The 26,357-nt window shown below is 37.0% G+C and overlaps 1 protein-coding gene across 2 annotated transcripts in view; it reads right to left on the minus strand.

Moving 5' to 3' along the window:
- Nucleotides 1-26,357, minus strand: part of Gel (Gelsolin) — a 136,053-nt gene that overhangs the window by 35,916 nt on the left and 73,780 nt on the right. For both annotated transcript variants that reach the window (XM_083125180.1, XM_083125181.1), the window contains exons 6-11: nucleotides 24,928-25,105; nucleotides 19,173-19,291; nucleotides 14,473-14,571; nucleotides 6,813-6,950; nucleotides 6,402-6,519; nucleotides 3,865-4,124 (exon numbers count right to left, since the gene is read on the minus strand). In XM_083125180.1, coding sequence (XP_082981306.1) covers nucleotides 3,865-4,124; nucleotides 6,402-6,519; nucleotides 6,813-6,950; nucleotides 14,473-14,571; nucleotides 19,173-19,291; nucleotides 24,928-25,105 — 912 coding nt within the window. The remainder of the gene's footprint in view (nucleotides 1-3,864; nucleotides 4,125-6,401; nucleotides 6,520-6,812; nucleotides 6,951-14,472; nucleotides 14,572-19,172; nucleotides 19,292-24,927; nucleotides 25,106-26,357) is intronic.

Genomic DNA, 26,357 nt, shown 5'->3' on the forward strand with positions numbered 1-26,357 from the left:
TAATTATTACAACTATACACAAATAAAATTTGGTAGGATTACGTATTTATGTTCACATCAACATATTTTTCTTGAGAATAAATATTTCATTTTTTATAGACTGATATGAAGACAGCATTTTGAATGGAAAGTACCTGAAGCCCTTTGACTACAAAAGGGCCCCAGGTTCGATTCCCAGTGGAGGCACAAAGTGGTTCGGATCCAGTCTCGATCAGCTTATCTATGCTTAAAATGGACTCAAAACAAAAACTAGGAAAGATGCCAAGTTGGGAGGATGGGATCCTCCTGCTCCTCCATTCCCCACACTGCCCATCATTCATCATTCTTCCTCGTTCTCACAATTAGCCGAAAGTGGCAGAAAGTGACTATAGATAATAGAATATTTAAATAAACCATTCATCCTCATTGTCATGATTGAGAGAAGTGGAAGAATAGATGAGGAGGTAAACAGAAGAGGACAAATGGGTGGTGGACTATATCAAAGCATTTGAAGATTAATATGCAACAGGGATGTACCTATGAAACCCATACTATGTGCCAATAATTACGTAAGGAACAGAGACTTGGACAATGACAGAGAGAGACAAAAGATAGATACAGGCAGTGGAGATAAATTTTTTAAGGATTATATTGGGGAAGACTAGAAGGGATAGAATAAGGAATGAGGAGATCCGACACACAGTGGGTGTAGTGAAGCTTCAGGACAGAATAGATAAGGCACAGATGAGATGGTTCGGACACATGAAGAGGATGGATGCAGAAAGACTACCAGTAAGAGCTTAGAATGCACAAAGAGTGGAAATAAGGTCAAGGGGGAGACCAAGATGTTGGTGGAAAGAGCAGATAGCGGCGAGTGTTAAGAGAAGAGGACAAGATTGGAACACCGTGGAAAGAGGGGAGTGGTGGAAGACCAGGAAAAAATGGAGAGGCTTGACTTTTATGCCGACCCAGCCAGAGGCAGGAAACAGTGAAGGACTATGATGATGATGTCATGATTAGCAAAAGTTACAGAAAAGTGACGCAAAAGTAGGAGAAATACATAAATTTGAAAACTATGTATACATGTTAACTAAGGAAAATTGTCGTTTCTGTAGGAAAGTCAATAACTCGTACATACTTTTTGCAATATTCTAACATTATTGAGGAAACTGTCGTGTAAATCTGACTGTTCTAAACATATTGTAATTTTAAAATTTGTGAACAAATACTATCGTGAAAATAATTGTAATTTCAGAAATTCTTATCATTCTTGTAACAATAATTTCCTGCTGGTGAGATCCTATATACTGACGATGATCAATGACCGTATTAATAAAGATAAGCTGGTGCTCATATGATAATTCAGTAATTGCTCAAACAGTCCTCTACTTTCATATGAATAAAGTCCTTCCTTGCACAGTTTTCAATCTAGGGACTTCTCACATACATCAATATTTTTAACAGGGTTGAGCTAATACAAAACCAATGTATGAGCTTCCAAAAGTTTTGGTTGAAATACTTTTGGCTGATACTTTTCCAGCTTTTTGGCATTTCACAGGTTCCATAAAAATGTGCAACACTTTTGCAGAGTTACTTATCCTGGAAATTGTGCCAAATTTGAAGTTTTGAGTTATATTGCACTAGTATTATGGGGGGAAAATGGATTTTGAGATTACATAACAAGTATTGTAGTATCCTGATGTAATTCTTCGATACTTTAAAGCTACATGAAGAATTTCTGCATATAAGAACCTGACAATTATAGTTAATAATTATTTTATAAGGAGTGATTGCCCTTTGATTTTCCATTTATCCAATTTTGAGTCTGTCATATAATTTGTGCAAGTTGTAAAAAAGTAGTCAAAGAATTACTGTAAAAAATAATAACTTAAGCAAAGGAAAATATATGGCTAAAAAATTAGAACAAGAGGCAGCTTTATTGTTTTGGAAAATAGGCTTGACACTGTTAGTAGGTTGAGCATTAGCAGTTTTTTGCTGCAATGCCTGCTTATCTATTACTACTACTTGTTTTTGTGGTAGCTGAGGTAAAATAGCTTGTACCAGTATTTTAAGCTTCAATGTAGATCTTGCAGTTTGCATAACATTTTACTATTCATTTCTTAGTTTGTTGATTTCGGAACTCTGGTAAATTAATGCATATAATTGGAGCGAAATACTTACACAATAATACTGATCAATATTTTTAACTCTTACAATTTTCAAAAATTGGTATTCATGGAAATAAAAAAAGAGTATCAGTATCGGTATTGGTTCAAAGTGGTATCACTCAGCTGAAATTTTTATGACCTTGCAACATATGTACATATGTATGCACTTGCACATGGAAGCTCTAGATAAAGAGAAACGTTAAAAAGATCAAAGATCAATTACTTACGTGTGTTTGTATGAAAGGTCTATCAAAACAACGTTTCAGAGGTCATGACTGCCTCCTTCAGGTTAATGCGTATTCTTAGACACCTGACATGGTGTCACGTTAAGAAAGTGTTAGTTGAGGATACAGGTTAAAGGTTATGGTAAAAACACTTATGGAAAAAAAACCGCATTGTAGCTGTAAAAAACCTTCACACTAATAAAACTCATATCTAAAACCGCAAGTTTCCTAATTTAAAAACACTTAAAAGAAACGTCCTAAGCGGCTGTTAGAAGCCACCTGGCCAGTGCTTGGGAGAAGCAAATGTGCAGCGTATGCTCAATACTGAGAAGGAAGCTCCTCCATAGTTTTTTCCCCTTGAAACTGGTGTCACCAGTTCAAAGTGAACTCAATTTCGACCTTGGCGGCCCTCTTGACCTCGGATGTAACATGGAAACCCATCTTTGCATTATTACTTACAGCTTTATCCCATTTTTTTGAAAAATGCAATCCATCAGTCTTCCAAATTGCCATCGTCTCTTAAGTTTATTCCAATTATCTGTGCATATACAGGATGTTTCATAGACATTCCTATCCAATTTGTTGTTCACTTTCCTGATAACTTCCCTTGTTGCGATCTTACGTCAACTAACTAATATGTGCTCTGATAGTCCTGTTTTGGGTATGCCCTCCTTTATATCCTTGTCGTGTTCACCCCACATAACGCACATGCTTCTCTCCGTCTGTCCCACGTATTCTTTCCAGCATTCGCATCCAATCTTATAAACTCCCTTTTGCCCTTCTGGGTTATCATGCTTATCCCCTCCCCCTTCTTTATATCCTGTGAAATGTTTTTCAATGCTCCGAGGTTCTTTCATCCCGCATTTTACACCATATTCTCTCACTGTTTTTTCAATTCTTTTGGAAACACCTTTCCGATAGGGGATTCTGACAAAATGAGTTTCATATTCGCCCTTTCCTACCCCGGTTTCCATAAGTGTGTTTTTTTTTGTTTTTTTTTACCATAACCTTTAACCTGTATCCTCAACTAACACTTTCTTAACGTGACACCATGTCAGGTGTCTAAGAATACGCATTAACCTGAAGAAGGCAGTCATGACCTCTGAAACGTTGTTTTGATCGACATTTCGTACTCACACATGTAAGTAATTGATCTTTGATCTTTTTAAAGTTTCTCTTTATTTAGCTGTGAGTAATACGCACATCACAATATGTTTGTAAGCTCTAGGTGAAAGCTTCAATGTTTCATGGAGAGCTTCCATACGGCATTCAGCAAGAACCAGCGCCTATGGTAGAAATAATCTATATTGCAATGTTATTCTTTACTTTAATCACATTTGCAGAACATTGTATTTTTTTCAACAGTGCACTTTGAAGCATCCATGCTTGTATATCATCTGCAATGGTACAAGAATGAACTTCACAATCTTAACTCTTGAGAGTTTTGGAACATGCCCAAAATAAGAAAAATGCACGAGTAGAATGTTTCTAACCTGCCAAAAGTAAACTATATAATGTTCACGGCCTTCCTTTTCATATGTATACTTCATCACATATGAATCTCCTCCAAAAAACCTGCCATAGGTGGCCTCATCAACCGGGCTCAATTCGAAGTTCTCCACACGGAATATCTCGAGAGATCCAGAGCCATCATCTGGCATAAACCCAAAAGCTTTTCCACCACTCTTTGCCAAGGAGCGTAACTTGTCTCCATGAAGAGAACTAACATCAAAGTCTCCCTCTGGTGCACTTGCTGTAACATTAAAAGAAGGGAATAAATTTCATTATTATAGGTAAAGTTATTTTTCAATAGTTTGGAAAAATTAAGTAAAATCATTTTGAGTGATTGATGCATTACTGCTGACCTCTGTACATAAGGATCAGCCCTGGTTGGTCCTTAAGGAGAAGTGAAATTTTGTCTTCATTTAGTATATGTGGGTAGAGTATTGCAACAATTTTGCATGCAAATGTTAATGCCCAAATACATGAGAAATATTCATGATGGTTGCGGTAAACGCGGTTTAAAATTACTTACGTGAAATTTACAAGATTTCACACTTCCGCATGACACGGTACCATCTCCACTTCAAACGCCGTACCCTTTTGTGAATGAAGACAGTGGATCTTCGAAATTAATAGGATTGAACCATTAAATTGTGCAACGCAGAAGTGTGAAATCTTCTAAATTTCACGTAGGTAACATGAGAAAGAGTTGTTACTTTCAAACACATGCACATATTGCCCAATTGAAAAAAACAGAATTATCTTAAGTGAGAAAGTAAATCAGGAAATGGGAATTTGTGTTCAATTGTGACATTTCTTTACATTTGCATAGTGCAACATAGTCACACAGATTTCTGCAGCAGTTTACCTTACAACCAGAAAATATTGTCAGAACAACAAAAAATTGATCTTTTTACTTCTGACATCCTTGATATGCCTGGACTGCAACAATGTACTTCAAGATAAGAACCATAACAATTAAATTCAGAAGCACTTAACAACTAACAACTCTATGGCAACAATTTCAAAGAGCTGGTAGATGAAGAAATCTGAAATTTTAAAAATTTGTGTCCATGTAATTTCATTGCATCAAAATTGTGAAGCTGATTGTCTAAGCATGCCTATGTGTATTTCTTTGAAGTTTCATTATGTCGAACAAGGACAACAGAAGAATCTGGAAAGTAAGTTCATTCCTTTTTATGTATCATATAATGACAGCTCGAAGAACATTCAGAATATCTTAGTGAACCTGCACACATTACACAACTGCTAAATAAACTTTACGATAAATCCATCTTTGGTATTATTGCAGGGGACCTTATATATGTATTTCTAAACAATTCAGCTACATACATACATGTCTACAGACACATGTAAAAAAATACTATACCTTTAACAATAAAATAAACAAAAAACATATATTTCCCAAAGAAATTGAAGAAAAACAATTTGTATTAACGAAAATAATTTACAGTTATTAAAAAATAGAAACTTCAATATCCAAAAATTAAAGGAAAATCATAATTACGGATGAAAACATGAAATGAAGAACATTGAACCCTAGTGGAAATTTGCATACAAATCCACATTGAAAACCAAATTTCGACCTGGCAATACTGTGTGTTTGCAACATGGATTTCGATACAGGAAAGCAGCTAACGTAAGTAATGTAAGAAAGTTTTTGTTATTTCACAAACAGGAACTTCTAAGTGAAAAATGCACAGTGCCAATTCAAAGCATGAATTAAGTACTACTGATGAACATAATTTTCTTTTACGCCGAAAGAGTAAAAAACAAGGGTCGCTTGTGCAGTAGAGCCACAACTAGAATTCAGGTAACATCATTGGCCCATCTCTCTCAGTGCCTCTCTGAGCCGGCACACCCATTGGCTATCATGTGGCAAGCTGTATAGTACCCTAAAATTCATTATTTTTATTGGTATGTGACTGTCAACATCAAGATTTAGTTCCATGCAAGAATAAGGATGATTCTAGAGTATCTGAATTTTTGTTTCTCCCTACTAAGGGGGTGCAATCGCATGTAAGCAGACCATGAAACGATGAAAGATTAACTCAAGAAAGTTTTACATTGCATTATGTGTAGAATCAACATTGAAAAATGTTAAATAACTTCAACTTCACGGAGCAGAAGTAGTTCTGCTAAGTACTTTCAATTTATGTTTCTTTATGGTGCTGGATGCTACCAGTCTCTTAAAATCGCTTTTTGTAATGTCAGGTAATTTTATCAGAAGGTGGATCTTTCCTGTACAGAGTTCTGTAAGGACACTGCTTTGTGATACATTATTTGAAAATCTTATATTGCTTTCTCTTGAATGGTCGCCATGTTGTAGTATGGCAGCATAATCTGCCAGACAGCACTGCCAAATAAAATTTTCCAAGTTATATTATGTTGGCAGTTTTATTATGTCATTTCAGGCTTGCAAATTATATGCTATGGAAATCCCAGTAATAATTTTGAAACACTGTAGTATAATGTAATATTATAGTCATTCAAGACATCCACTCACCTGCAATCTGTTCCATGGTGTAAACCCTGCCTAAGGCAATCTGGTCTTGTGCTTCCCTCCAGCCCTTGAAGTATTGCTTGAATGTTGAGGGTTCACCATCTTCAACTATTCTTTGGATCTGAAAAAGACAATAGAATTTATGTTTAGGGAATAATTTGAAGTAAAAATAGCTTCAAAGTAATTCTGCAGAACACTGCCATGGCAATATATTTACCGTCTTATGTTCCATGTCCAGTCTGGGATTTGAACCCTGGACCTCGGGCATCATGCTGTGCTATGTTAACCACTCGGCCACAGATGTTGGCAATAGTTCTAATTCTAAAATAATATGAATCATAGCTGTTTGGAGACTACAGGGAACAATTAGAAATGAAAAATTTGATCTTTTCTTTCCAAGTTAAGTGAACTTACTGTAGTCCATTCTGGGTAGTTCTTCGTATCAATGAACTTTTGAGCAGTCTTCATTGCTGCAACCTTCTCATCCTTAGTGCATTGTTTTCCAATCCAAACATAGAGTCCAGACGTCACAGTATCCAGGATGAAGCAATCCTATGAATGAAGATAAAATTTATTTAAAATATGTACAAAAGGAAAGCAACATAAACATGTCCAAATACTTCGTTATAAGCCTTTCGAAAATGCCATTACTGTTTTCACAGGTAAATAAATCATTAAGGACAACTTCTAACAATAACTACATACTTATATGATGGAAAGATACAACTACAAATACAACCACCAGGAAATACTGTCAGCATGAAAATATATGGATTGTTGAAATGGAAAAGGTGAATGATTCACTAATTGTGATCAGCAGCAAAAGTCAAGTCTCCCCAAAATGGAAAGGTACAAAATTAGTTATGTATAATAAAAAAATTATGAATATGGCAATAGAAGTATCGTTTTAACGGTGGCAATGATAGGGTAGTAATGCTGCACCAATACCAGCCATGCTGCAGCAACATAGTAGTGCTGCAAGCATGGCAGCAACTTAGATAGTAGTGCTGCAAGCATGGCAGCAACATAGATAGTAGTGCTGAAAAGCATGACAGCAACATAGATAGTAGTGCTGCAAGCATGACAGCAACATAGATAGTAGTGCTGCAAGCATGGCAGCAACATAGATAGTAGTGCTGAAAAGCATGACAGCAACATAGATAGTAGTGCTGCAAGCATGACAGCAACATAGATAGTAATGCTGCAAATGTGGCAGCAATATAGATAGCAGTGCTGCAAATGTGGCAGCAATATAGATAGCAGTGCTGCAAATGTGGCAGCAATATAGATAGCAGTGCTGCAAATGTGGCAGCAATATAGATAGCAGTGCTGCAAATGTGGCAGCAATATAGATAGCAGTGCTGCAAATGTGGCAGCAATATAGATAGCAGTGCTGCAAATGTGGCAGCAATATAGATAGCAGTGCTGCAAATGTGGCAGCAATATAGATAGTAGTGCTGCAAATGTGGCAGCAATATAGATAGTAGTGCTGCAAATGTGGCAGCAATATAGATAGTAGTGCTGCAAGCAGACAGTAGTGCTGCAAGCATAGCACCAATATACACAGTAGTGCTGCAAGCAGACAGTAGTGCTGCAAGCATAGCAGCAATACATACAGTAGTGCTGCAAGTATAGCAGCAATACATACAGTAGTGCTGCAAGTATAGCAGCAATACAGACAGTAGTGCTGCAAGTATAGCAGCAATACAGACAGTAGTGCTGCAAGTATAGCAGCAATACAGACAGTAGTGCTGCAAGTATAGCAGCAATACAGACAGTAGTGCTGCAAGCATAGCAGCAATACAGACAGTAGTGCTGCAAGCATAGCAGCAATATAGACAGTAGTGCTGCAAGCATAGCAGCAATATAGACAGTAGTGCTGCAAGCATAGCAGCAATATAGACAGTAGTGCTGCAAGCATAGCAGCAATATAGACAGTAGTGTTGCAAGCATAGCAGCAATATAGACAGTAGTGCTGCAAGCATAGCAGCAATATAGACAGTAGTGCAATGGAGAAGAGAGAGAAGATGGTAGTGCTGCAGGCACTGCAGCGATGGAGAAGACAGTGATGCCTGTACTGCACCGATGGAGAAGACAGTGATGCCTGTACTGCACCGATGGAGAAGACAGTGATGCCTGTACTGCACCGATGGAGAAGACATAGAAGATGGTAGGGCTGCAAGCTCTGTAGCGAAGGAGATGGTAGGGCTGCAAGCACTGCATCAAGCACTGCAGCAATGGAGATCGTAGGGTAGTGTGCAAGCACTGCATCAGTGGGGATGGTAGGGCTGCCTACACTGCAGCAGTGGGGATGGTAAGGCTGCCTACATTGAAGCGGTGGAGAAGACAGTCCTGCAAGCACTGCATCGATGGAGATGGTAGGGCTACAAGCACTGCAGCGATGGAGATGGTAGGGCTGCAAGCACTGCAGCGATGGAGATGGTAGGTCTGCAAGCACTGCAGCGATGGAGATGGTAGGTCTGCAAGCACTGCAGCGATGGAGATGGTAGGTCTGCAAGCACTGCAGCGATGGAGATGGTAGGTCTGCAAGCACTGCAGCGATGGAGATGGTAGGTCTGCAAGCACTGCAGCGATGGAGATGGTAGGTCTGCAAGCACTGCAGCGATGGAGATGGTAGGTCTGCAAGCACTGCAGCAATGGAGATGGTAGGTCTGCAAGCACTGCAGCAATGGAGATGGTAGGTCTGCAAGCACTGCAGCAATGGAGATTGTAGGTCTGCAAGCACTGCAGCGATGGAGAAGACAGAGAAGATGGTAGGTCTGCAAGCACTGCAGCGATGGAGAAGACAGAAGATGGTAGGGCTGCAAGCACTGCAGCAATGGAGATGGTAGGGCTGCAAGCACTGCAGCAATGGAGATGGTAGGGCTGCAAGCACTGCAGCAATGGAGATGGTAGGGCTGCAAGCACTGCAGCGATTGAGATGGTAGGGCTGCAAGCACTGCAGCGATTGAGATGGTAGGGCTGCAAGCACTGCAGCGATTGAGATGGTAGGGCTGCAAGCACTGCAGCGATTGAGATGGTAGGGCTGCAAGCACTGCAGCGATTGAGATGGTAGGGCTGCAAGCACTGCAGCGATTGAGATGGTAGGGCTGCAAGCACTGCAGCGATTGAGATGGTAGGGCTGCAAGCACTGCAGCGATTGAGATGGTAGGGCTGCAAGCACTGCAGCGATTGAGATGGTAGGGCTGCAAGCACTGCAGCGATTGAGATGGTAGGGCTGCAAGCACTGCAGCGATTGAGATGGTAGGGCTGCAAGCACTGCAGCGATTGAGATGGTAGGGCTGCAAGCACTGCAGCGATTGAGATGGTAGGGCTGCAAGCACTGCAGCGATTGAGATGGTAGGGCTGCAAGCACTGCAGCGATTGAGATGGTAGGGCTGCAAGCACTGCAGCGATTGAGATGGTAGGGCTGCAAGCACTGCAGCGATTGAGATGGTAGGGCTGCAAGCACTGCAGCGATTGAGATGGTAGGGCTGCAAGCACTGCAGCGATTGAGATGGTAGGGCTGCCAGCACTGCAGCGATTGAGATGGTAGGGCTGCCAGCACTGCAGCGATTGAGATGGTAGGGCTGCCAGCACTGCAGCGATTGAGATGGTAGGGCTGCCAGCACTGCAGCGATTGAGATGGTAGGGCTGCCAGCACTGCAGCGATTGAGATGGTAGGGCTGCCAGCACTGCAGCGATTGAGATCGGGAGCTGCAACCACTGCAGCGATTGAGATCGGGAGCTGCAACCACTGCAGCGATTGAGATCGGGAGCTGCAACCACTGCAGCCATTGAGATCGGGAGCTGCAACCACTGCAGCCATTGAGATCGGGAGCTGCAACCACTGCAGCAATTGAGATCGGGAGCTGCAACCACTGCAGCAATTGAGATCGGGAGCTGCAACCACTGCAGCAATTGAGATAGGGAGCAGCAACCACTGCAGCAATTGAGATAGGGAGCTGCAACCACTGCAGCAATTGAGATAGGGAGCTGCAACCACTGCAGCAATTGAGATAGGGAGCTGCAACCACTGCAGCAATTGAGATCGGGAGCTGCAACCACTGCAGCAATTGAGATCGGGAGCTGCAACCACTGCAGCAATTGAGATTGGGAGCTGCAACCACTGCAGCAATTGAGATTGGGAGCTGCAACCACTGCAGCGATTGAGATCGGGAGCTGCAACCACTGCAGCGATTGAGATCGGGAGCTGCAACCACTGCAGCGATTGAGATCGGGAGCTGCAACCACTGCAGCGATTGAGATGGTGGAGCTGCAACCACTGCAGCGATTGAGATGGTGGAGCTGCAACCACTGCAGCGATTGAGATGGTGGAGCTGCAAGCACTGCAGTGATGGAGGTAGTAGTGCTACAAGCATTGCAGCAATAGAGGTAGTAGTGCTACAAGCATTGCAGCAATATAGGTAGTACTGCTGCAAGCATGGCAATAGTTACTAAAAAAACATTCTGAATGGAATGTGAATAAAATTAATGAGTGAACAAGTACTCCTTTGTAGTCCCCTGGTGATGCTGAAGTGAAATCTAAAATATACTGGTTCTCTGTATTGATATGTAATATAATCCAAATCATAGACTCCAACAGCCAATTGAATGGTGACAGATTATAAAAAGAACCCAGAGAATTAATTAATTTGACATAACGTTTGAATTTTTGTTTTAAGATTATTCTGAACCTTTGCCCTCCACCAGCAAAGTAATTTTTCAAAAATTTTCCTTTTAGAAAACTGCTATGGTGTTCCAAATTCTCATAAATAAATAAACCTGTTCAAAATTCCTACTACAGCTTTCAAGTGAATTCTCGTGTGGTTTGCTTTTCCTGTTGTCTAGGTATTTGTGACAGAAAATATAGGCTTGTGCTGCCATGTAACTATTGCAGATATCTCAACAATAGTATAAGCAAACTACATGATGGTACACTAAGAATGCTCTAGAAGGAATTCTAATGAGACGTAATTTTTCAGAATTTAGAATATCATAGTAGTTATTCAAAAGGAGAGGAATTTTCAAAAATGTTTTTGCTGGAAGGCAAATGCCCAGTGCAGCCATAAAAGTACGATCACCATAAATAGAAATCATACTTACCCTGTAATATCAATAAATTAGAATTAATTTTATATTTTGAATTATGAAGTTTATATGAGCAAAGCAAGAATAGGACATTGCTTTAAGAAGTCACAGCCATTAATTATATTTTGCCAATACAGTAAGCTTTGAAGAAAACAACAAATACACAAGAACCAAGCACAAGCAACAGAAAACAATTAAAAAACTAAATTCTTCTGGCAAAATTAACTGAAAAGTGTAAAAAGTGAATCAGTGAAAAGAGATAAATGCAGTTTGCTGTGCAAATGATTCATGAAAAACAAGTTTATGTGAAGACAATTAGTGTATAGAAGATTTAAGACAAATATAAGATTTTGATTGCGATATGAAGTGTCACAGTCAATAGTGCACAAGAAATTCCACAGACAGCAACCTGATTGCAATATTTACACCTTAACAGACTTTCTGAAAAATAAATGTGAATATTAAAAGGAGGGGAAAAAAGCATTGTGTAGCTGCATTAAAAATTATTTTACGGAAGAAGAATTTCCTAACAGCTCTCCAATCACCATGAAGCTACTATTTAAGATAATTACCTGTCCACTTCCTTCCTGTATTAATAAAAATAAATATAATAATTAGTACATTAGCTATACTTATAATTTCACAAGTTTTAAATTACCAATAATTTTTCTTAAGTATTAAGTCTTTCAGTTAATAACTAACAACAGCATAAATCATACTAAAATTATGCTATTTTTGTTAGTGATGCAAGCACTAGCACTATTTTAATAAAAAACAATTGCATTTGACATATTTTAGATTTCAAGAAACACTTTAATGACAAGCAGGTGGGACTAGAAAACCATATTAAATAATGAAATCTATCTATATGTATAATTTGAATTGCATATATAATCAATTTCGATAAACACACACACACACACAAGCAAATGAATCTGTAGTAAATGAACACAAATTACTATTCTGTAATATTATTATTTTTAATATACAAGTTCAGTGCTGTAAATTACGTATTTCAAAAACTAATCTACATTGTTGACAATTTGAACCTCAGCAATACTAATCTAATAGATTGTATAGCATATTGATTCTGAATTGTATAATCATGATTTGTGTGGTAAAGTACTTTATAGTGATCAAGAATATATGAATCTGATTAAATACTTTGAACTATAAATTTGTAGGGCTTGGAAAAAAACTGTCATGTGCAATGATGACAGAGGTGAAGTGAAAAGCTAGGACACACTTTTAAAGTGTTTCATATTGTATTCATTTGTTTTGAGTGGTTTTGTTTTTAACAAGAATATACATTTTTAGTTATTATTTTTTAGAGAAATTAAAGATAAGATTGTTATCTTAAAATTTTACATGTGAATCTTGCTGTGCATCATGGCCGTAGGCAAGAAAAATTTTCGGGGGGGGGTTCATTCATAATTGTTCCCATGGGCGTCGCCAGAAATTTGAATAATAGAAATAATAACAATAATTATACAATAATAATTAAAATTTCATAATAATAAAACAATTTTATTCGAAAATAATAATAATAATAATAATTATTATTATTATTATATCCTTAAGAGGGCTTACTCAATTCAGCAGATGAGTGAATATCGAGCACAAGTTTTTTTTTGTTTTTGTTTTGTTTTTTTTACGTTTCGTACAGTGTGTACTGAAATGCACAATTATTATACTTTGTTATCAAATTTTAAGATACCTTCAAGAAAAAGCTCTAAAATTTAGATAGAAATTTTAGTCATAAAGTTTTTGTTGTTTAACCTTATAACTTAATTTTTGGAATTTGAAAAGTGTGGAACCAGTTACTCTCTTTAAAAACAGCCTGGTGCATGGATTGTAACCTCAATCGCGTAATGCGCTACGAAACTGGAGATCCTAGGTTTGAACTCCTATCAAGGGGGATTTTCAACTTTATCGGACAGGGAATTTAAAAGTTGGAAAGGGAATTTTGGGACAATCATAAGGGAATTTTCAGTGTATATTCCTTGTGACGCAGGAACTAAACTGGAAAGAGGACAGCATAAATGAAAATGGAGGGGTCATGGGTAGACTGCAATTCCGAGAATAAATCCTGTTTCACTCAACTTTCAGAATTCCAAATGTATGAAAATTCTAGCTCTATCGTTTCAACATTGTCTCCTTGTATTTGTGTGATTCTTCGAAAAAAAAATTGAAAATACAGATTTTGGTTTCTGAACTTCCATTAATCCAACATGTCAGATGTTTCGGGGGGGGTTTGAACCCTAGAAACCCCCCCTCTAAATACGGCCATGCTGTGCATGTTATTGACAAATCCATGTGAAAATTAGTAAACACTGAAAATTAATGGACCCCAGCTCGAGTCGAGTTGACCACCAACCTTTCAAGATTTTCTAATAGGTATTTCTGGTTGTATTATTTGCTTCATAGCTGTCACTATTCTTACATGTGAACAATAGGACAATGGCAGTGGGAAATTGCAACATTTCTGGACTGGATATAATTGAAACAGTGGGAACGGTTTACTTGGTTTAGAATACTGGCACAGAATATTGAAGAGACAGATAAAAACCTTTGTCCAGTCACAATTTCCTTTTTCCCTAAATTCTCAATCAATTGTATTTTGCTCACTGTAATCTTTCTTATCTATGTTGAGGCAGTTAAAGGGTTGTTTATTTTGCATATTTTCTGATAGAGAAAAATCTTTAAAGATTACCAAATGAGAATATGTAGCATTTGCAAAGAAACCTTAATTACTGTGTTACAGAGAAGCAATTTTTAACAAAATTTGCACATCAAATTCTATTACTATTCCAAAACATGTACATAAATCTTACATGAATATACAAAGTGCTGAAATATGAAATAGGTCCTATTTAAATTTATGAAATTGATCCTATTTAAATGGATGAAATAAATTCTATATCCAAAGTATATTTGGGTAGCTGTCTATAGCAAATGAGATTCAGAGCAAAATAATACTTACTTCTGGAACTAGCATCACCTGGTGCAGTGGCTTCTCACCAACTTTGTCGACAGTAATTTCTCCACTTGCATCACTGACCTTGTACAAAGTAACAACTTCCTGAAATAATAATATATATTTTAGGGATGGAACAGATTAATCAATATCAACTGATATTGTTGTGTTATAGTTTATCAGTAAAATTGTTTATAATTGTACCCATTCAATATTTATCTAAACAACCTGTTATTTCATGTAATGCGCTACAATATTATTTTTAGTGAACATAAAAGTGTAATTCATGTACCCTGGTTTATAAACTAAATGTGTGAATACAGAGTTCATTTTTACAAGGCAAACCAAATTGCAGATCCTTCTCTATTTCTCTCCTTCCTTTAGGTTACGTGTATTAACCCACAGTATATTCTAAAATTAGGCCTTTTTTGCAGAGCATCTATATATAGATGGTATTTCAAAATTAACAGTTCTTGTATTGCTGCAAGTCATTTTTATAGACACCACTTTCTTGTGCTATTATTAGTCTATGTGGGCTACTGGCTATCAAATAGCCCATTGTTGATGTTTTGAGAGTTCCTGAAAAATATTTTTTTGCAATATGGAATTAGAGCCATGGTGTCTAGTTGGTAGGGTGTCTGACTGGAGACCCAGGTTTAATTTGTGGGGTGGGTCTTCCGAGGTCGGAATTTTACTGGCCTAGTCCCTGCATAAAGTGGCTCTGGAGCTCACCCAGCCTCAAATCAATGTGTACTTTGGGGCAACCCTGGAGGGTAAAGGCATCTAAAAAATTGCTGAGATCGATAATATGTAGTGGGGGTGTTGGGCCCTACTCCCACATCCCCTAAATGTACCTTCAAGGCATGGTACTACATGCAGGGAGAACCTTACCTTTGACCTTACCTAATGTCGACAGAGTCTATATATAGATTGTTTTCCTTAGCTTCATTTTGCGGCAAGACTTTTTTCAAGTTCATTTTTGCAATATTTATTACGACATGAATTGCGGTTGCATTTATATATAGATATATTTTTTTTGGTCGTACTTCCCTTAACCCCAGGGAAGGGGTTAAGGAGGTAAATGGACAATTTGAGTTATTCGCAGAATTTTCATAATTTTGTATCAGATTGGTAAGCTACAGCATACCAAATTCCCTCTGGAGATTTTACACACTATTTCATCATTTTTGCTAGAAATAACCATTTCTCAGTAACTGGTGTCTTTGCACTTTAAAGCCTTCTGATATCCCTTAAAAACACCTGTTCTATATGTCAGGTAAATATTTTCGAGAAATTCGAAGAGGGGAGTTTTGTATACTGGTCCTAAATATCTGTTATTGGGAAGTTTTGTAGTGGAAATTTCATATCTTAAAGTAATTTTGCCCACATTACTTCTAGATGGTTACATGAATGTATGTCTACTGTTCTCTGTAGTCTACAAAATAATGAACATTCATGTTTCAAGAAGAGGTAATTGCTCTTGAAATATTATAAACATGAAGCATAAACTTATGTTATCCACATGTTTATTATTTGGAATTTTATCAATTCCAGTGCATTTGCTGCCATCCAAATTGGAACTCTAATTTCTCAATGGCACAAAAGGAACAAATAACCAACCATAACACAACAACAATGTTTACATCTCCGAAAATATATTAAAGAATTATTTTCAAAATTCACTTGCTTTTCTGTATTAAACTTGCATTCAATTTACACAGTCAATGCTCTCAAGGAGACAACTCCACTTAACCATGGGGAGGTACATCATTCAATGCTCATCACACCTCATCAAGAATTATCTACCTTATTTTGCATATTTACATTGACTAATTTGACATTATTTTGTTTTTAAAGAGCATACCATTTAAACTGCCAAGAAACAAACTTGACATGTCCAGTCAAAAAATGTTGCAGGATTCTACAAAGCACGTGTACTTTTGTTGCTATAGATATTCCAACAATATGTTTTATTAAATCATTGTTAACAGAAAGAAGTTTCATATCTAACCATTTCTTTGAAGTATTGAAGAATGTAAGAATGTTTTGATAATTCATTTGTTAACACACGTTCTACACAGAAACAGTTATTTGAGGAAGAAAATGTTTTCTGCAACCATTTTATATAACAAATACAAATTATGTGTATTCAACTGTTCTCCAGATTTTTAAAAATGTACTGAATTGATCTCATACTAACCCTCCTACTGAAATATTACTTTCAATTGATGTAATAAAATTTGAATTTAACACTGATTTTAGTTATTCTAGTATTTTATGCAAGATTCTATCTAGGCTAGCTCCTGCTCTCCAGAAGTCATATAGTACCTTAAAATTGGTTCTCCAAAACTGAATACTATGTTTCAACTTATGGGCCTGTTCAAAAAGTGTGATGTAAAAAAAGGCCTGTAACCAACCATTCAAAGAACGAAATTTTTGCCCCAAAAAACTGTGCGTGTGTGTTACCCATATCATAGAACAATTTTAACAGCTAACATGAAACCACACATGTTTTCATTAACACTGTGATAGTTGAGTATCAACAGACCCATGAGTTTTCCAACATTCGCAACTTCATTAAAAATTGCTTCCACAGTGTAAAATTTTACTATCAGGCGTTTCTACCTTTATTCTTCAGAATTTTATGCATATAGATTAGGGAAGCCAGCCAAATTGAGTTTCTTTAGCAATAATCTACATATATTTTTTTAGGGCTGAGCTGATACCAATGTATCAGTATCAGCCAATACTGGTGGTATCAGCATCAGTAAGTATCCATTGATTTTTATCTACCAATACCATCCAATAGCAAAGATTTTCAGTGGCTAGAAAAGCAGGCAAACAACAGCTCTTCTCAACATTTGTCCTTTTTTGTTCACCTTTCCTTGCGACAGATTGGGAGACCAGCACTAGAAGTTCCATAGATTTTCCTAGAAACACTGGGTAATAAACCCCCACCCTCATGGAAGCAGATGACAAGCTGAACCCAAACATGACCATGAAGGCATGTAACTGCTTACTTAATAAATCATTCATTACCAATTCTTGCTTGAAAGCTCATGGGGGTAAGATAGGTGGATGTTTTCAAACCACACACTGCGCTAATGCCGGGTCAGGTAGTTGCAGAGTTCTTGGAAAAGAGGGACAAAGTCGTTAAATTAGCTTATTTTATCTACATTCAAGTCTGAAGTGGATTCAGTAATTTCTTGTATTCTTCCCTTCTATGTAAGTCTTTCATAGTTATTGCTGCTATCAGCCAATTAAGGATTATTTATTTAAGCAGAGATTAGATTGGGACCCTATGGCTTTGAATGACAGTACTAAAGAACAATGACTTCGAGTTTGAGTTATAAATCCACTTCATACACAGATAGGCTAATCAGGACTGTACCTACAGTTTAAAGTGGGATTTGAACCACTTTTTGCCTCCACCGGGTATCGAATCTTTGATTTGAATTTGAATTTTATTTTCTTCTGTTGACCCTTGATTAAAAGGGCATGGAAAACGTCAAGATACATAATGAAATAATAATTAGTTTAGTACACGATGATAAAAAAGATGAAACATTGTGTAGCACATTACATCACTACACCAAAGTAAAAATTGAAAAATACACTTCATTACACTACAATAAAAATAAAAACACATTATCTTTGTTGCATGATTGAAATAAAAATACAATTACAATAGGCTACATATTGTTTAGTACATGGCCTTGTATTGTCTTGTTCCATGAATTCTCTGATAGATCTCTGTCAAATATTTTTTTATTGTTTGTATTTGTTTATTTTTTGGAGATATCAGTTTTATGTCATGAGGCAGCTGGTTGTAGAATATTTTCCCGCCATTCATTGGTGATTGTTTTGAGATATTGAGTCTGTGTTGGTTCTGGTAATAATTATCTTTATTAATTACAAGGTGATGACGTTACCACTATGCCATCGTGGAGGCCCCTCTAAAGATTTATGTACATTACTACTTATAATAATGTACAAAAATTATTAATCAGGAAGTTGACTTTTCATGAACTGGATGTGACATAATTTTTTTTTTGTTATTCAATAAATATTTAATTTTTTTACTTTTCTGACATTAATTTCCATGCCAGGACAGTTGTAAACAGATTTTAACAGTCTTAACTACACGTAAGCTAGATAACAAATACATGCTATTATATATCTATTCTTAAGCATCTTTTTACGTATTCATGCAATAATACCAACAACAATAACAATACTTTTAGTCAAGAAACAAAGAACAAAATAGGTATTAGCATTGTCTATCCTCCGATTCTTAGTCTGTGGTTACATACAATATTACTCCATATGCATTGCAGTAATTAAGTACCAATTAATTAATTTACATATTAGTATTACAAATAGATCAATATATATTATATTAACGAATTAAATAGAAACACTTATTATTGTATTTCTGAGACACTTTGCTCCGACAGGCTCCCCAAATTATATTTGTAGGTATCTGTCTGGATATGTGACGAGTTAGTATGACTTGGTAACTAGCCTTTGTTATTATGTACTGGAAAAATTATACAAGTATCGTTATTGGCAACAGTATCGGTAGGAATTGGTCAGGGTATTGGATTGGCTCAGCTCTAATTATATTAAATGTATAAAAGTGAAATAGCTGTTTATCATGATTTTTCACCTCCTATTGTTGAATCTTAACGTAAATACGTGCTTACCTCTCGTTTCTTCTCAAATTCCTCATCATCCTCAGTGCTTTCCTCAGGCACTTCTCCAGGAGATCCTGATCCAAGAGCTTCAAAGAACTTGGCATGCTCTTGGACATTGCTGTATTCATCTAAAAATAATAATAATAATAGCAAGAATAAGAACAAAGCACTCAAATTTTAACAATATTTAATAGCAATAGATATGACAATAGTAACCATAACAACAATAATGATAATTTAATTCAATATTTTTTAAAATAAAACAGTATATCGGACAAACTGGAAGAAGCATGCATATAAGATGGGGGAAACATGAGGATGACATTAGAGACCGCAAACATTTGCACTGGGAGAAATATAAAACTTAACAGGGATGATGGTAATTTAGAGAAAGGATGGGTAAAACTTTTTAAAAAAAATGGGACAGAGCAATGAAAAAAGAACGAAAGATAGGATTCCATGTTACTCCGGAAGTTGTCAGAGCGGCCGGGAGTTCAAATTGGAATGGTGACATAATGGAGGGAAAGGTGGAACAGCGATGGAGGGGAAATAACCTTCATGACTTCTCGAACTGGAGTTGATCGCCAGTGCTGGCTGTGCAACTGAACGTGTTTTACAGATTTTATAAGACTCCGGGTCTAAGAGGTCTCATGGGAAATGGGGAATTTTTTAAAACTGGATTTTTAACTGGTTGTTTTTAGACAGGAATGTTGGCAGTGATTGGTTCAAGTGTTTCTTAACCAAACCTCTAGCCTAATCCTTTTTTAACACTTAGTGACGCAGCATTATGATTAGTGCCTAGAGAAAATATGAACCTGTCCCAGTAGTACCCTGAAACATTGTTTTCTAAACATCATACTCACTCACGTAAGTAAGTTCAATTTTAATCTAAGTTAGTATTACTTATTTTTAAAATAATTTTTAGTGCTAAAAACAACTATGTAACAGAATAATGAACTCTTACCAGCTCCTGTGATGATTCTTCCATTCCAATTCTGAATATATTTAAATCTGGCCACATACAACAGTGTGTGGTGCTGCTATACTTTAGTATTATCCTATACCAGCTAACTGTAGACCAGGCGAACGAGAACAAGTCTCTGCACAAGTAGTGACACGAGACGGCTCAACCAATGAACAGTGAGGGGAACGGGATTGTGTAATGGGCGACGGGAGTTTTCCCGATTTCCTCCTGACTTCCTCCTTCGATATGCAGCATTGCAAACTTTGAAAAGTATAATACCAAACATACATGGCAAACGGACCGTATTTTTGTCTCCAGGTCTGTACAATTGGTTTAAGAATTTCTTAGGGAAATATTAAGGATAAAATTGCAAGAGCAAATTTTGACAAGCCTTTCATTTAGCGTACGGACTAAGGTCTGGACTGTACATGTATGGTTAGGACCGTACGGTTGGCAATGCTGCACTTTCACCACATGATTTTCCTCCTCTGCCGATATGCACGGCCCTGCTCTACAGTTAGCTGGGACAGGGTATACACAGGTGTTTGTGATGAAATTCCATTTTACTGCTTTGTAAGTGTTTAATCTTTTTATTGAAAGCACCTGGCTCTTCAAGATGGGATATAGTTTTCTCATGCGCTGTGAAGCTTTGTTGACTGTGCCTTAGATGTATTGCCTGAAGGTTAATCGTCTGTCAAGAGTAATGTCCAAGTAACATATGGTTTCCTGAAGCAGATCACTACACCAGTTCAGTACAACTGCATGAGGACTTGGAAACACTATACAAGTTCATGCTACGACAGAAGATATAAAGTTTTGGATTTCCCAAACCTTACAGTAAATCTCGTCAGACAAGAATCGCACAGACGAATGTCCAGATTACCTAGACTATAGCGAAGAAAGAACAATCGTCGATAACCCTATCATCCTTCTAATGACTGGCTCAAATAGACATTTTCAGGTGAGTCACCTCAATAATAAAACCCTACACTCACTCTTACAACAGCAGTAAGAAGATATCACTAAATGGCAGAGAAAAGGGGCTTCGTGCATGAAGAAAATAAACCTCGATCCAAGAGAAATAAGTCTGCAAAAGAGCAAAAATCCTATAAGGGTAAATTGTAGTGGAAATTTTCGACAATGATGGAAAAACTAGCACAATTGTGCTGAACAGCTTAATTCTGATATTTTATAATATATAAATATTACACTGACATAAGTAAGTCACCCTTCTATCTTGTTTGCGACATTCCAATGATGACAAAAATGTCTGAAACATTCTCGCATGAAGTACAACTTCAGCTGATTGAAGCTGCCTCAGCAGAATGGAAATGCACTTATTTGTCTTCTAGCAGAACTGTTTTCCACTGTCTCTACATAAATTTTCTTGGACAAAAGATGGTATATTTCCAATTTCCATCACGTACAATCACCCAAAATTCGTTGTTTTAAACTATGAGAATAAAACTTCTAGTTATGGGAAGTACATTACTGTTTTTGTTTCTGTTATGATTATTATTATTATTTTTCCAAGTGGACAAGTAGACAAGTGGTACTTATTTTTTTGTAATTTCTTGATTCTTTCCAAGCTTGGGGGATGTTGCGCTTTTTGGAGACTTCAAGCTGTCTGTTGACTGGCAAGACCCTGGTAATGGAATCGCAAATTGTGCAAATGACTTATGGTTCATTGAAACTTTCATTTCTGGTTTAAAGCTAAAGCAGCACAATTTGTTCAACACCAGGAAGGACAGTAACCTGGATTATGTTGTGTCCACATTGGACAATATAAACAGTACGTTGCATAAGAACCTCCTGAGCTCCAACCACGATAGTTTGGATGTGTCTATTTCCATCCTCCCACCTACTAGAAGAGGTAATCACCCCTCGATCGAGAAGCTCTACCTGTGGAACCAAGCACCATGGGAGGAGATAAAGACTTTCCCTCGACTCCTTCCCCTGGGGCCTTCTGAAAGATGGAACCATCATCGATACAGCTGTCATTCATGCAACAGTGAACAACCTCGTCCCTACGGGAAAAACAGCATCTCACAGATTTCCATGTTGGTTCGACTCCGAAGTGTGAGATGTACTGGCTAACAAGAACCGAGCCTGGCAACTTTGGAAGGACTTCCTGAGTGAACACACTTACAATACTTTCACTGCTCGTCAAAGGCACTCAAAGTATCTTCTTCGAAACAAATACAAAGAATACATAAACAATATCTGCAACAATCCAGGAAAATCCTAAGAACTTCTTCAGTCTAATAAACTCGAGAAGAAACAACAGCAGAATTCCTCTTGAAATTACACACAATAGTGAAAGTGTGATAGGTGACATTTCCACAGTAACTTCTGTCTGCAATGTTGCCAAACGTAAGATCAGTCTGTTCTTTCTAACAAAGCTTGCCACTACAACCGATGAAGTGAAAAATCTATTGTCTCTCCCAGTTCACTGTGCATCAGGGCCAGACAATATCAACACCATGTTCCTAAGGAAAAGTGAGGAATCCCTGTCTTATCCACTCTACATTCTTCTGAATAGATGTTTCTTGGAAGGCATTTTTCCTCCCCATTCACAACAGTGGCAACAAAAACCTTGCTTCTTCCTATAGGCCAATCTCCTTACTCTCTCCTCTGTCCATCATTTGAGAAAAAATCATCAAAGACAGGCTATATAAATTTGTTTCGCTGTACCTAAGCTCAAAATCAACATGGTTTTCTTTATGGTAGTTCCTGTCTTACGAACCTATCTATCTTTCTCTCACATGGTATGAAATGTATTTCAAACAATCCACAACTGGACGTAATATATTTTGATCTAGCCAAAGCTTTCGATACTGTTAGTCATTGTCTTTTGGTTCACAAATTATACAATAGATTCAACATTCATGGCAACTTTCATAACTTGCTCACAGATTACCTTAGCAATTGCCAACAACATGTAGTCCTTCCAGGAGCTATATCCAACTTTCTTTATGTCCTTCTGGAGTACCACCAGGCAGTGTTCTAGGACTCCTCTTATTCATATTATTCGTATATGACCTTGCTGACCATCTCACAGCTGGCTATAGTAACTACCTTCTTTTCGGAGATGACTAAAATTTTCAGAGAAATCTCCACTTCCAACTATACTCATCTTCTCCAGAATGACAAAACATTTATTTCATATTGCCTGACATGGAACCTTACATTAAATCCTGAAAAATGTACTACTCTCACCATCTCTCTCAAAAAAAAACCTATTAAAGTTATCTTACTCCATCTTTGGCAATAACATCAAAGCAGTATCCTCTCACAAAGACGTAGGCATTGTTTTAGACCAAAAACTCACATTTGAAGAACATATTAGAAGCACCAAAAAAAGGAAAGGCATCTCATTTACTGTATAGTTTCACTGAAATTAGTGCCTCTTAGCCCTCACCTTATACTTCAAGTCATTAAGACCCCAATAATGGAATACTGCTCTTCAATATGGTCCATGGCAGCTATCTAGAATCAATTCTGTTCTTCACTTTTTCCTGGCTTTGTTACAGGGTTCACTCATTATGAAATTTTTCAACACTGCATCTCCTGTCCTATTACACTTACAGACTCCCTATCAGCACCATTTACTGAATGATTTCAGTTATCTTTACAAAATTGTCAATGGCAAAATCCGTTGCAACACGGTCCTCCACGAATTCCATTTTTGAGTGCCTATGCAGACAGCACTTAATACGAATCTATTTTACACAGAAAATCCTAGACTGGAAATTAAAAAAAGATCGCTCTTCCACAGACTTCCCACTCAATATAACGACCTTCCATCAATTGCTGATGTATTTTCCACAGAGTACGCCTTTCGGTCTACCATCAGAACATATGTTGCTAAATAATATTTAATTGTGCCATCTTGACTTATTTATGTAAATGCTTTTGTGTTATTTTTATTTTTATTCTTTTCATTGTTGATGATTACAGTATAAAATAACTACGTGCTGGATCTGAAATTTTCTCAATAAATAAATTTAATAGGGGAGCATTCCCTTACATTATTAGAGCTTTGCAGTGATCATGTCAACAAATCGTCAGATGTTAGTATGACGCTCATGTGTCGACCAATCGTGGGACTGTTTTTTTTTTCCATTTGTTTATTTTTTGTTTTCGTGAATTGTATTGGTCTTGGGTTTAAGTGACTTTCTTCATGATTGACAATATTCATATATTGCAATGGTTAATGGACGATACAGACTATGAAAGTGTATGTGAGGAGCAGAGCGATATACTTTATTCAGAAGATAGTGATCATGATAGTAACAGTAAAGTATCAGCTGTGAAAGATGACAAATTCAAAGAAATGTTCACAGGCCACAGTACACTGAGCGTGATGAAAGAACAATGTGTAATATTCACATAACGAAGTAAAAATGATATTGAGAACCAAGAAAGATCAACGGAATTTTAAAAATGTAGGTGTTAGTGTCAACCATCGGCATTGCTCTGAGATAGTCGACAAGTGCCAGGTTAAAAAAAATAACTAGTTTGTTTTTGAACACCTAACTGTGTATTTTCTGTACTGTATTAAAAGATATAAGTTATACTTGTAAAGAAATCCGAATGGGAGTTGCATTTAATCTTATCCTAATTACACAATAATAAGTGAGAGAAATTTCTATTTAATATATTTTGTAAACAGATTCTCAGTATGAATCTTAATTAAAGTCAAATCCTTAAAGAAATAAAAAAAAATTGAAAACATTATAAAATCCTTTAAGAAGATATTAGAACATTACATTATTTAGAATAAATCTTTGCACTCACCAATAATATGTACACGTGCTCTCCCAGCATGGTCCTGATCTCTGATTTGATTGGCAGCTGTGATGCCTTTTAGCCTCTCCACACGCTTGCTTTTTTGCCCAACATATACATAAATGTCTTTCCCACAATCCAGAATAAAGCAATCACCTTTGTTCATTGAAGACACATCAGTGGCAACCTGTAAGGGAGGTAAGTAATTCATTCATGCGATTTCCATGAAATATTTCTAGTAATTTCGCACACATTTTGAAAATAAATAAATACTTTTTTCGAGTGGCTTCAAGGGCTATTTTTACAACAGGACCTTGATTATGATGAAACTAACATAACAATACATGAAAAATAACAAAACCTTACAAAATCAACATTTAATATCTAAGAAACTAAAAGTTAAAATATACAAAACAGTAATTTTGCCTGTAGTATTGTGAAACTTGGTCCCTTACATTGAAAGAGGAACATACATTGAGAGTATTTGAAAATAAGATCCTTAGGAAAATATTTGGACCTAAAAGGGATGAGGAGACAGGTGAGTGGAGAAGGTTACATAATTTAGAACTACATAATTTGTATTCATGTCCAGATATTATCAGAATAATTAAATCAAGAAGACTTAGGTGGGCAGGCCATGTGGCATGAATGGGAGAGGAAAGAGGAGTTTACAGGATTCTTGTTGGGAAACCTGATGGTAAGAGACCAGTAGGAAAGCCAAGATAGGGACAACGTTGAGATGGACCTAAGGGAAATCGGTAGGGATGGAAAAGAGTATATAGATATTGCTCAAGATAGGGACAGATGGAAGGCCTGTGTTGCTGCAGCCATGAACCTTCAGGTTTAAGAAGGCTAGAGAGTTAGTTAGTTACAAAATCAACAATAATAAAAAACATATCTAACACTAAAAAGGTGGTTTGGATCCCACATCCAGTAAGAATTAGCCTATCTCTGAATAAAGTGGGCTTCAAACAAACTTTTATTTAAACTTTGAGCAACATTAACTTTGTAAATAAATGTTTTTAACTAACTGTCTGCCATCAGTGCTCAAAGTGGAAATTCCTAACTGGGGGATCCTTGGTCAAGTTTACGGATAGGTGGAGTGATGCTTATATGAATCAACATGGAGATAATGCAGTGGATGGGGGGATGCTTTATGAAAATGTTCTTAACTGGAGGGATAGCATCCCCCTCTGTCCCCTCCCACTTTGAGGAATGACTGCAATGTACCTTTACCTTTCAAAAAGTAAATTCATATCTTCATATCTAGACATTTCCTTTACAAATCCAGGGTATATGAATTACATGTTTATGTTCATAAAAATAACAAAATTGCTAAAATTTGAACAACATTAGAGGCTGTTTATAGGTAGATCAGTAAGATTATCAGTAATTTTACAAATACACCAATATGCCTGCCTACATCAGCAGATACAAAT

The sequence above is a fragment of the Lepisma saccharinum genome, chromosome 7 (genome assembly GCF_977018435.1).
Source record: "Lepisma saccharinum chromosome 7, izLepSacc3.1, whole genome shotgun sequence".
Lineage (NCBI taxonomy): Eukaryota > Metazoa > Arthropoda > Insecta > Zygentoma > Lepismatidae > Lepisma > Lepisma saccharinum.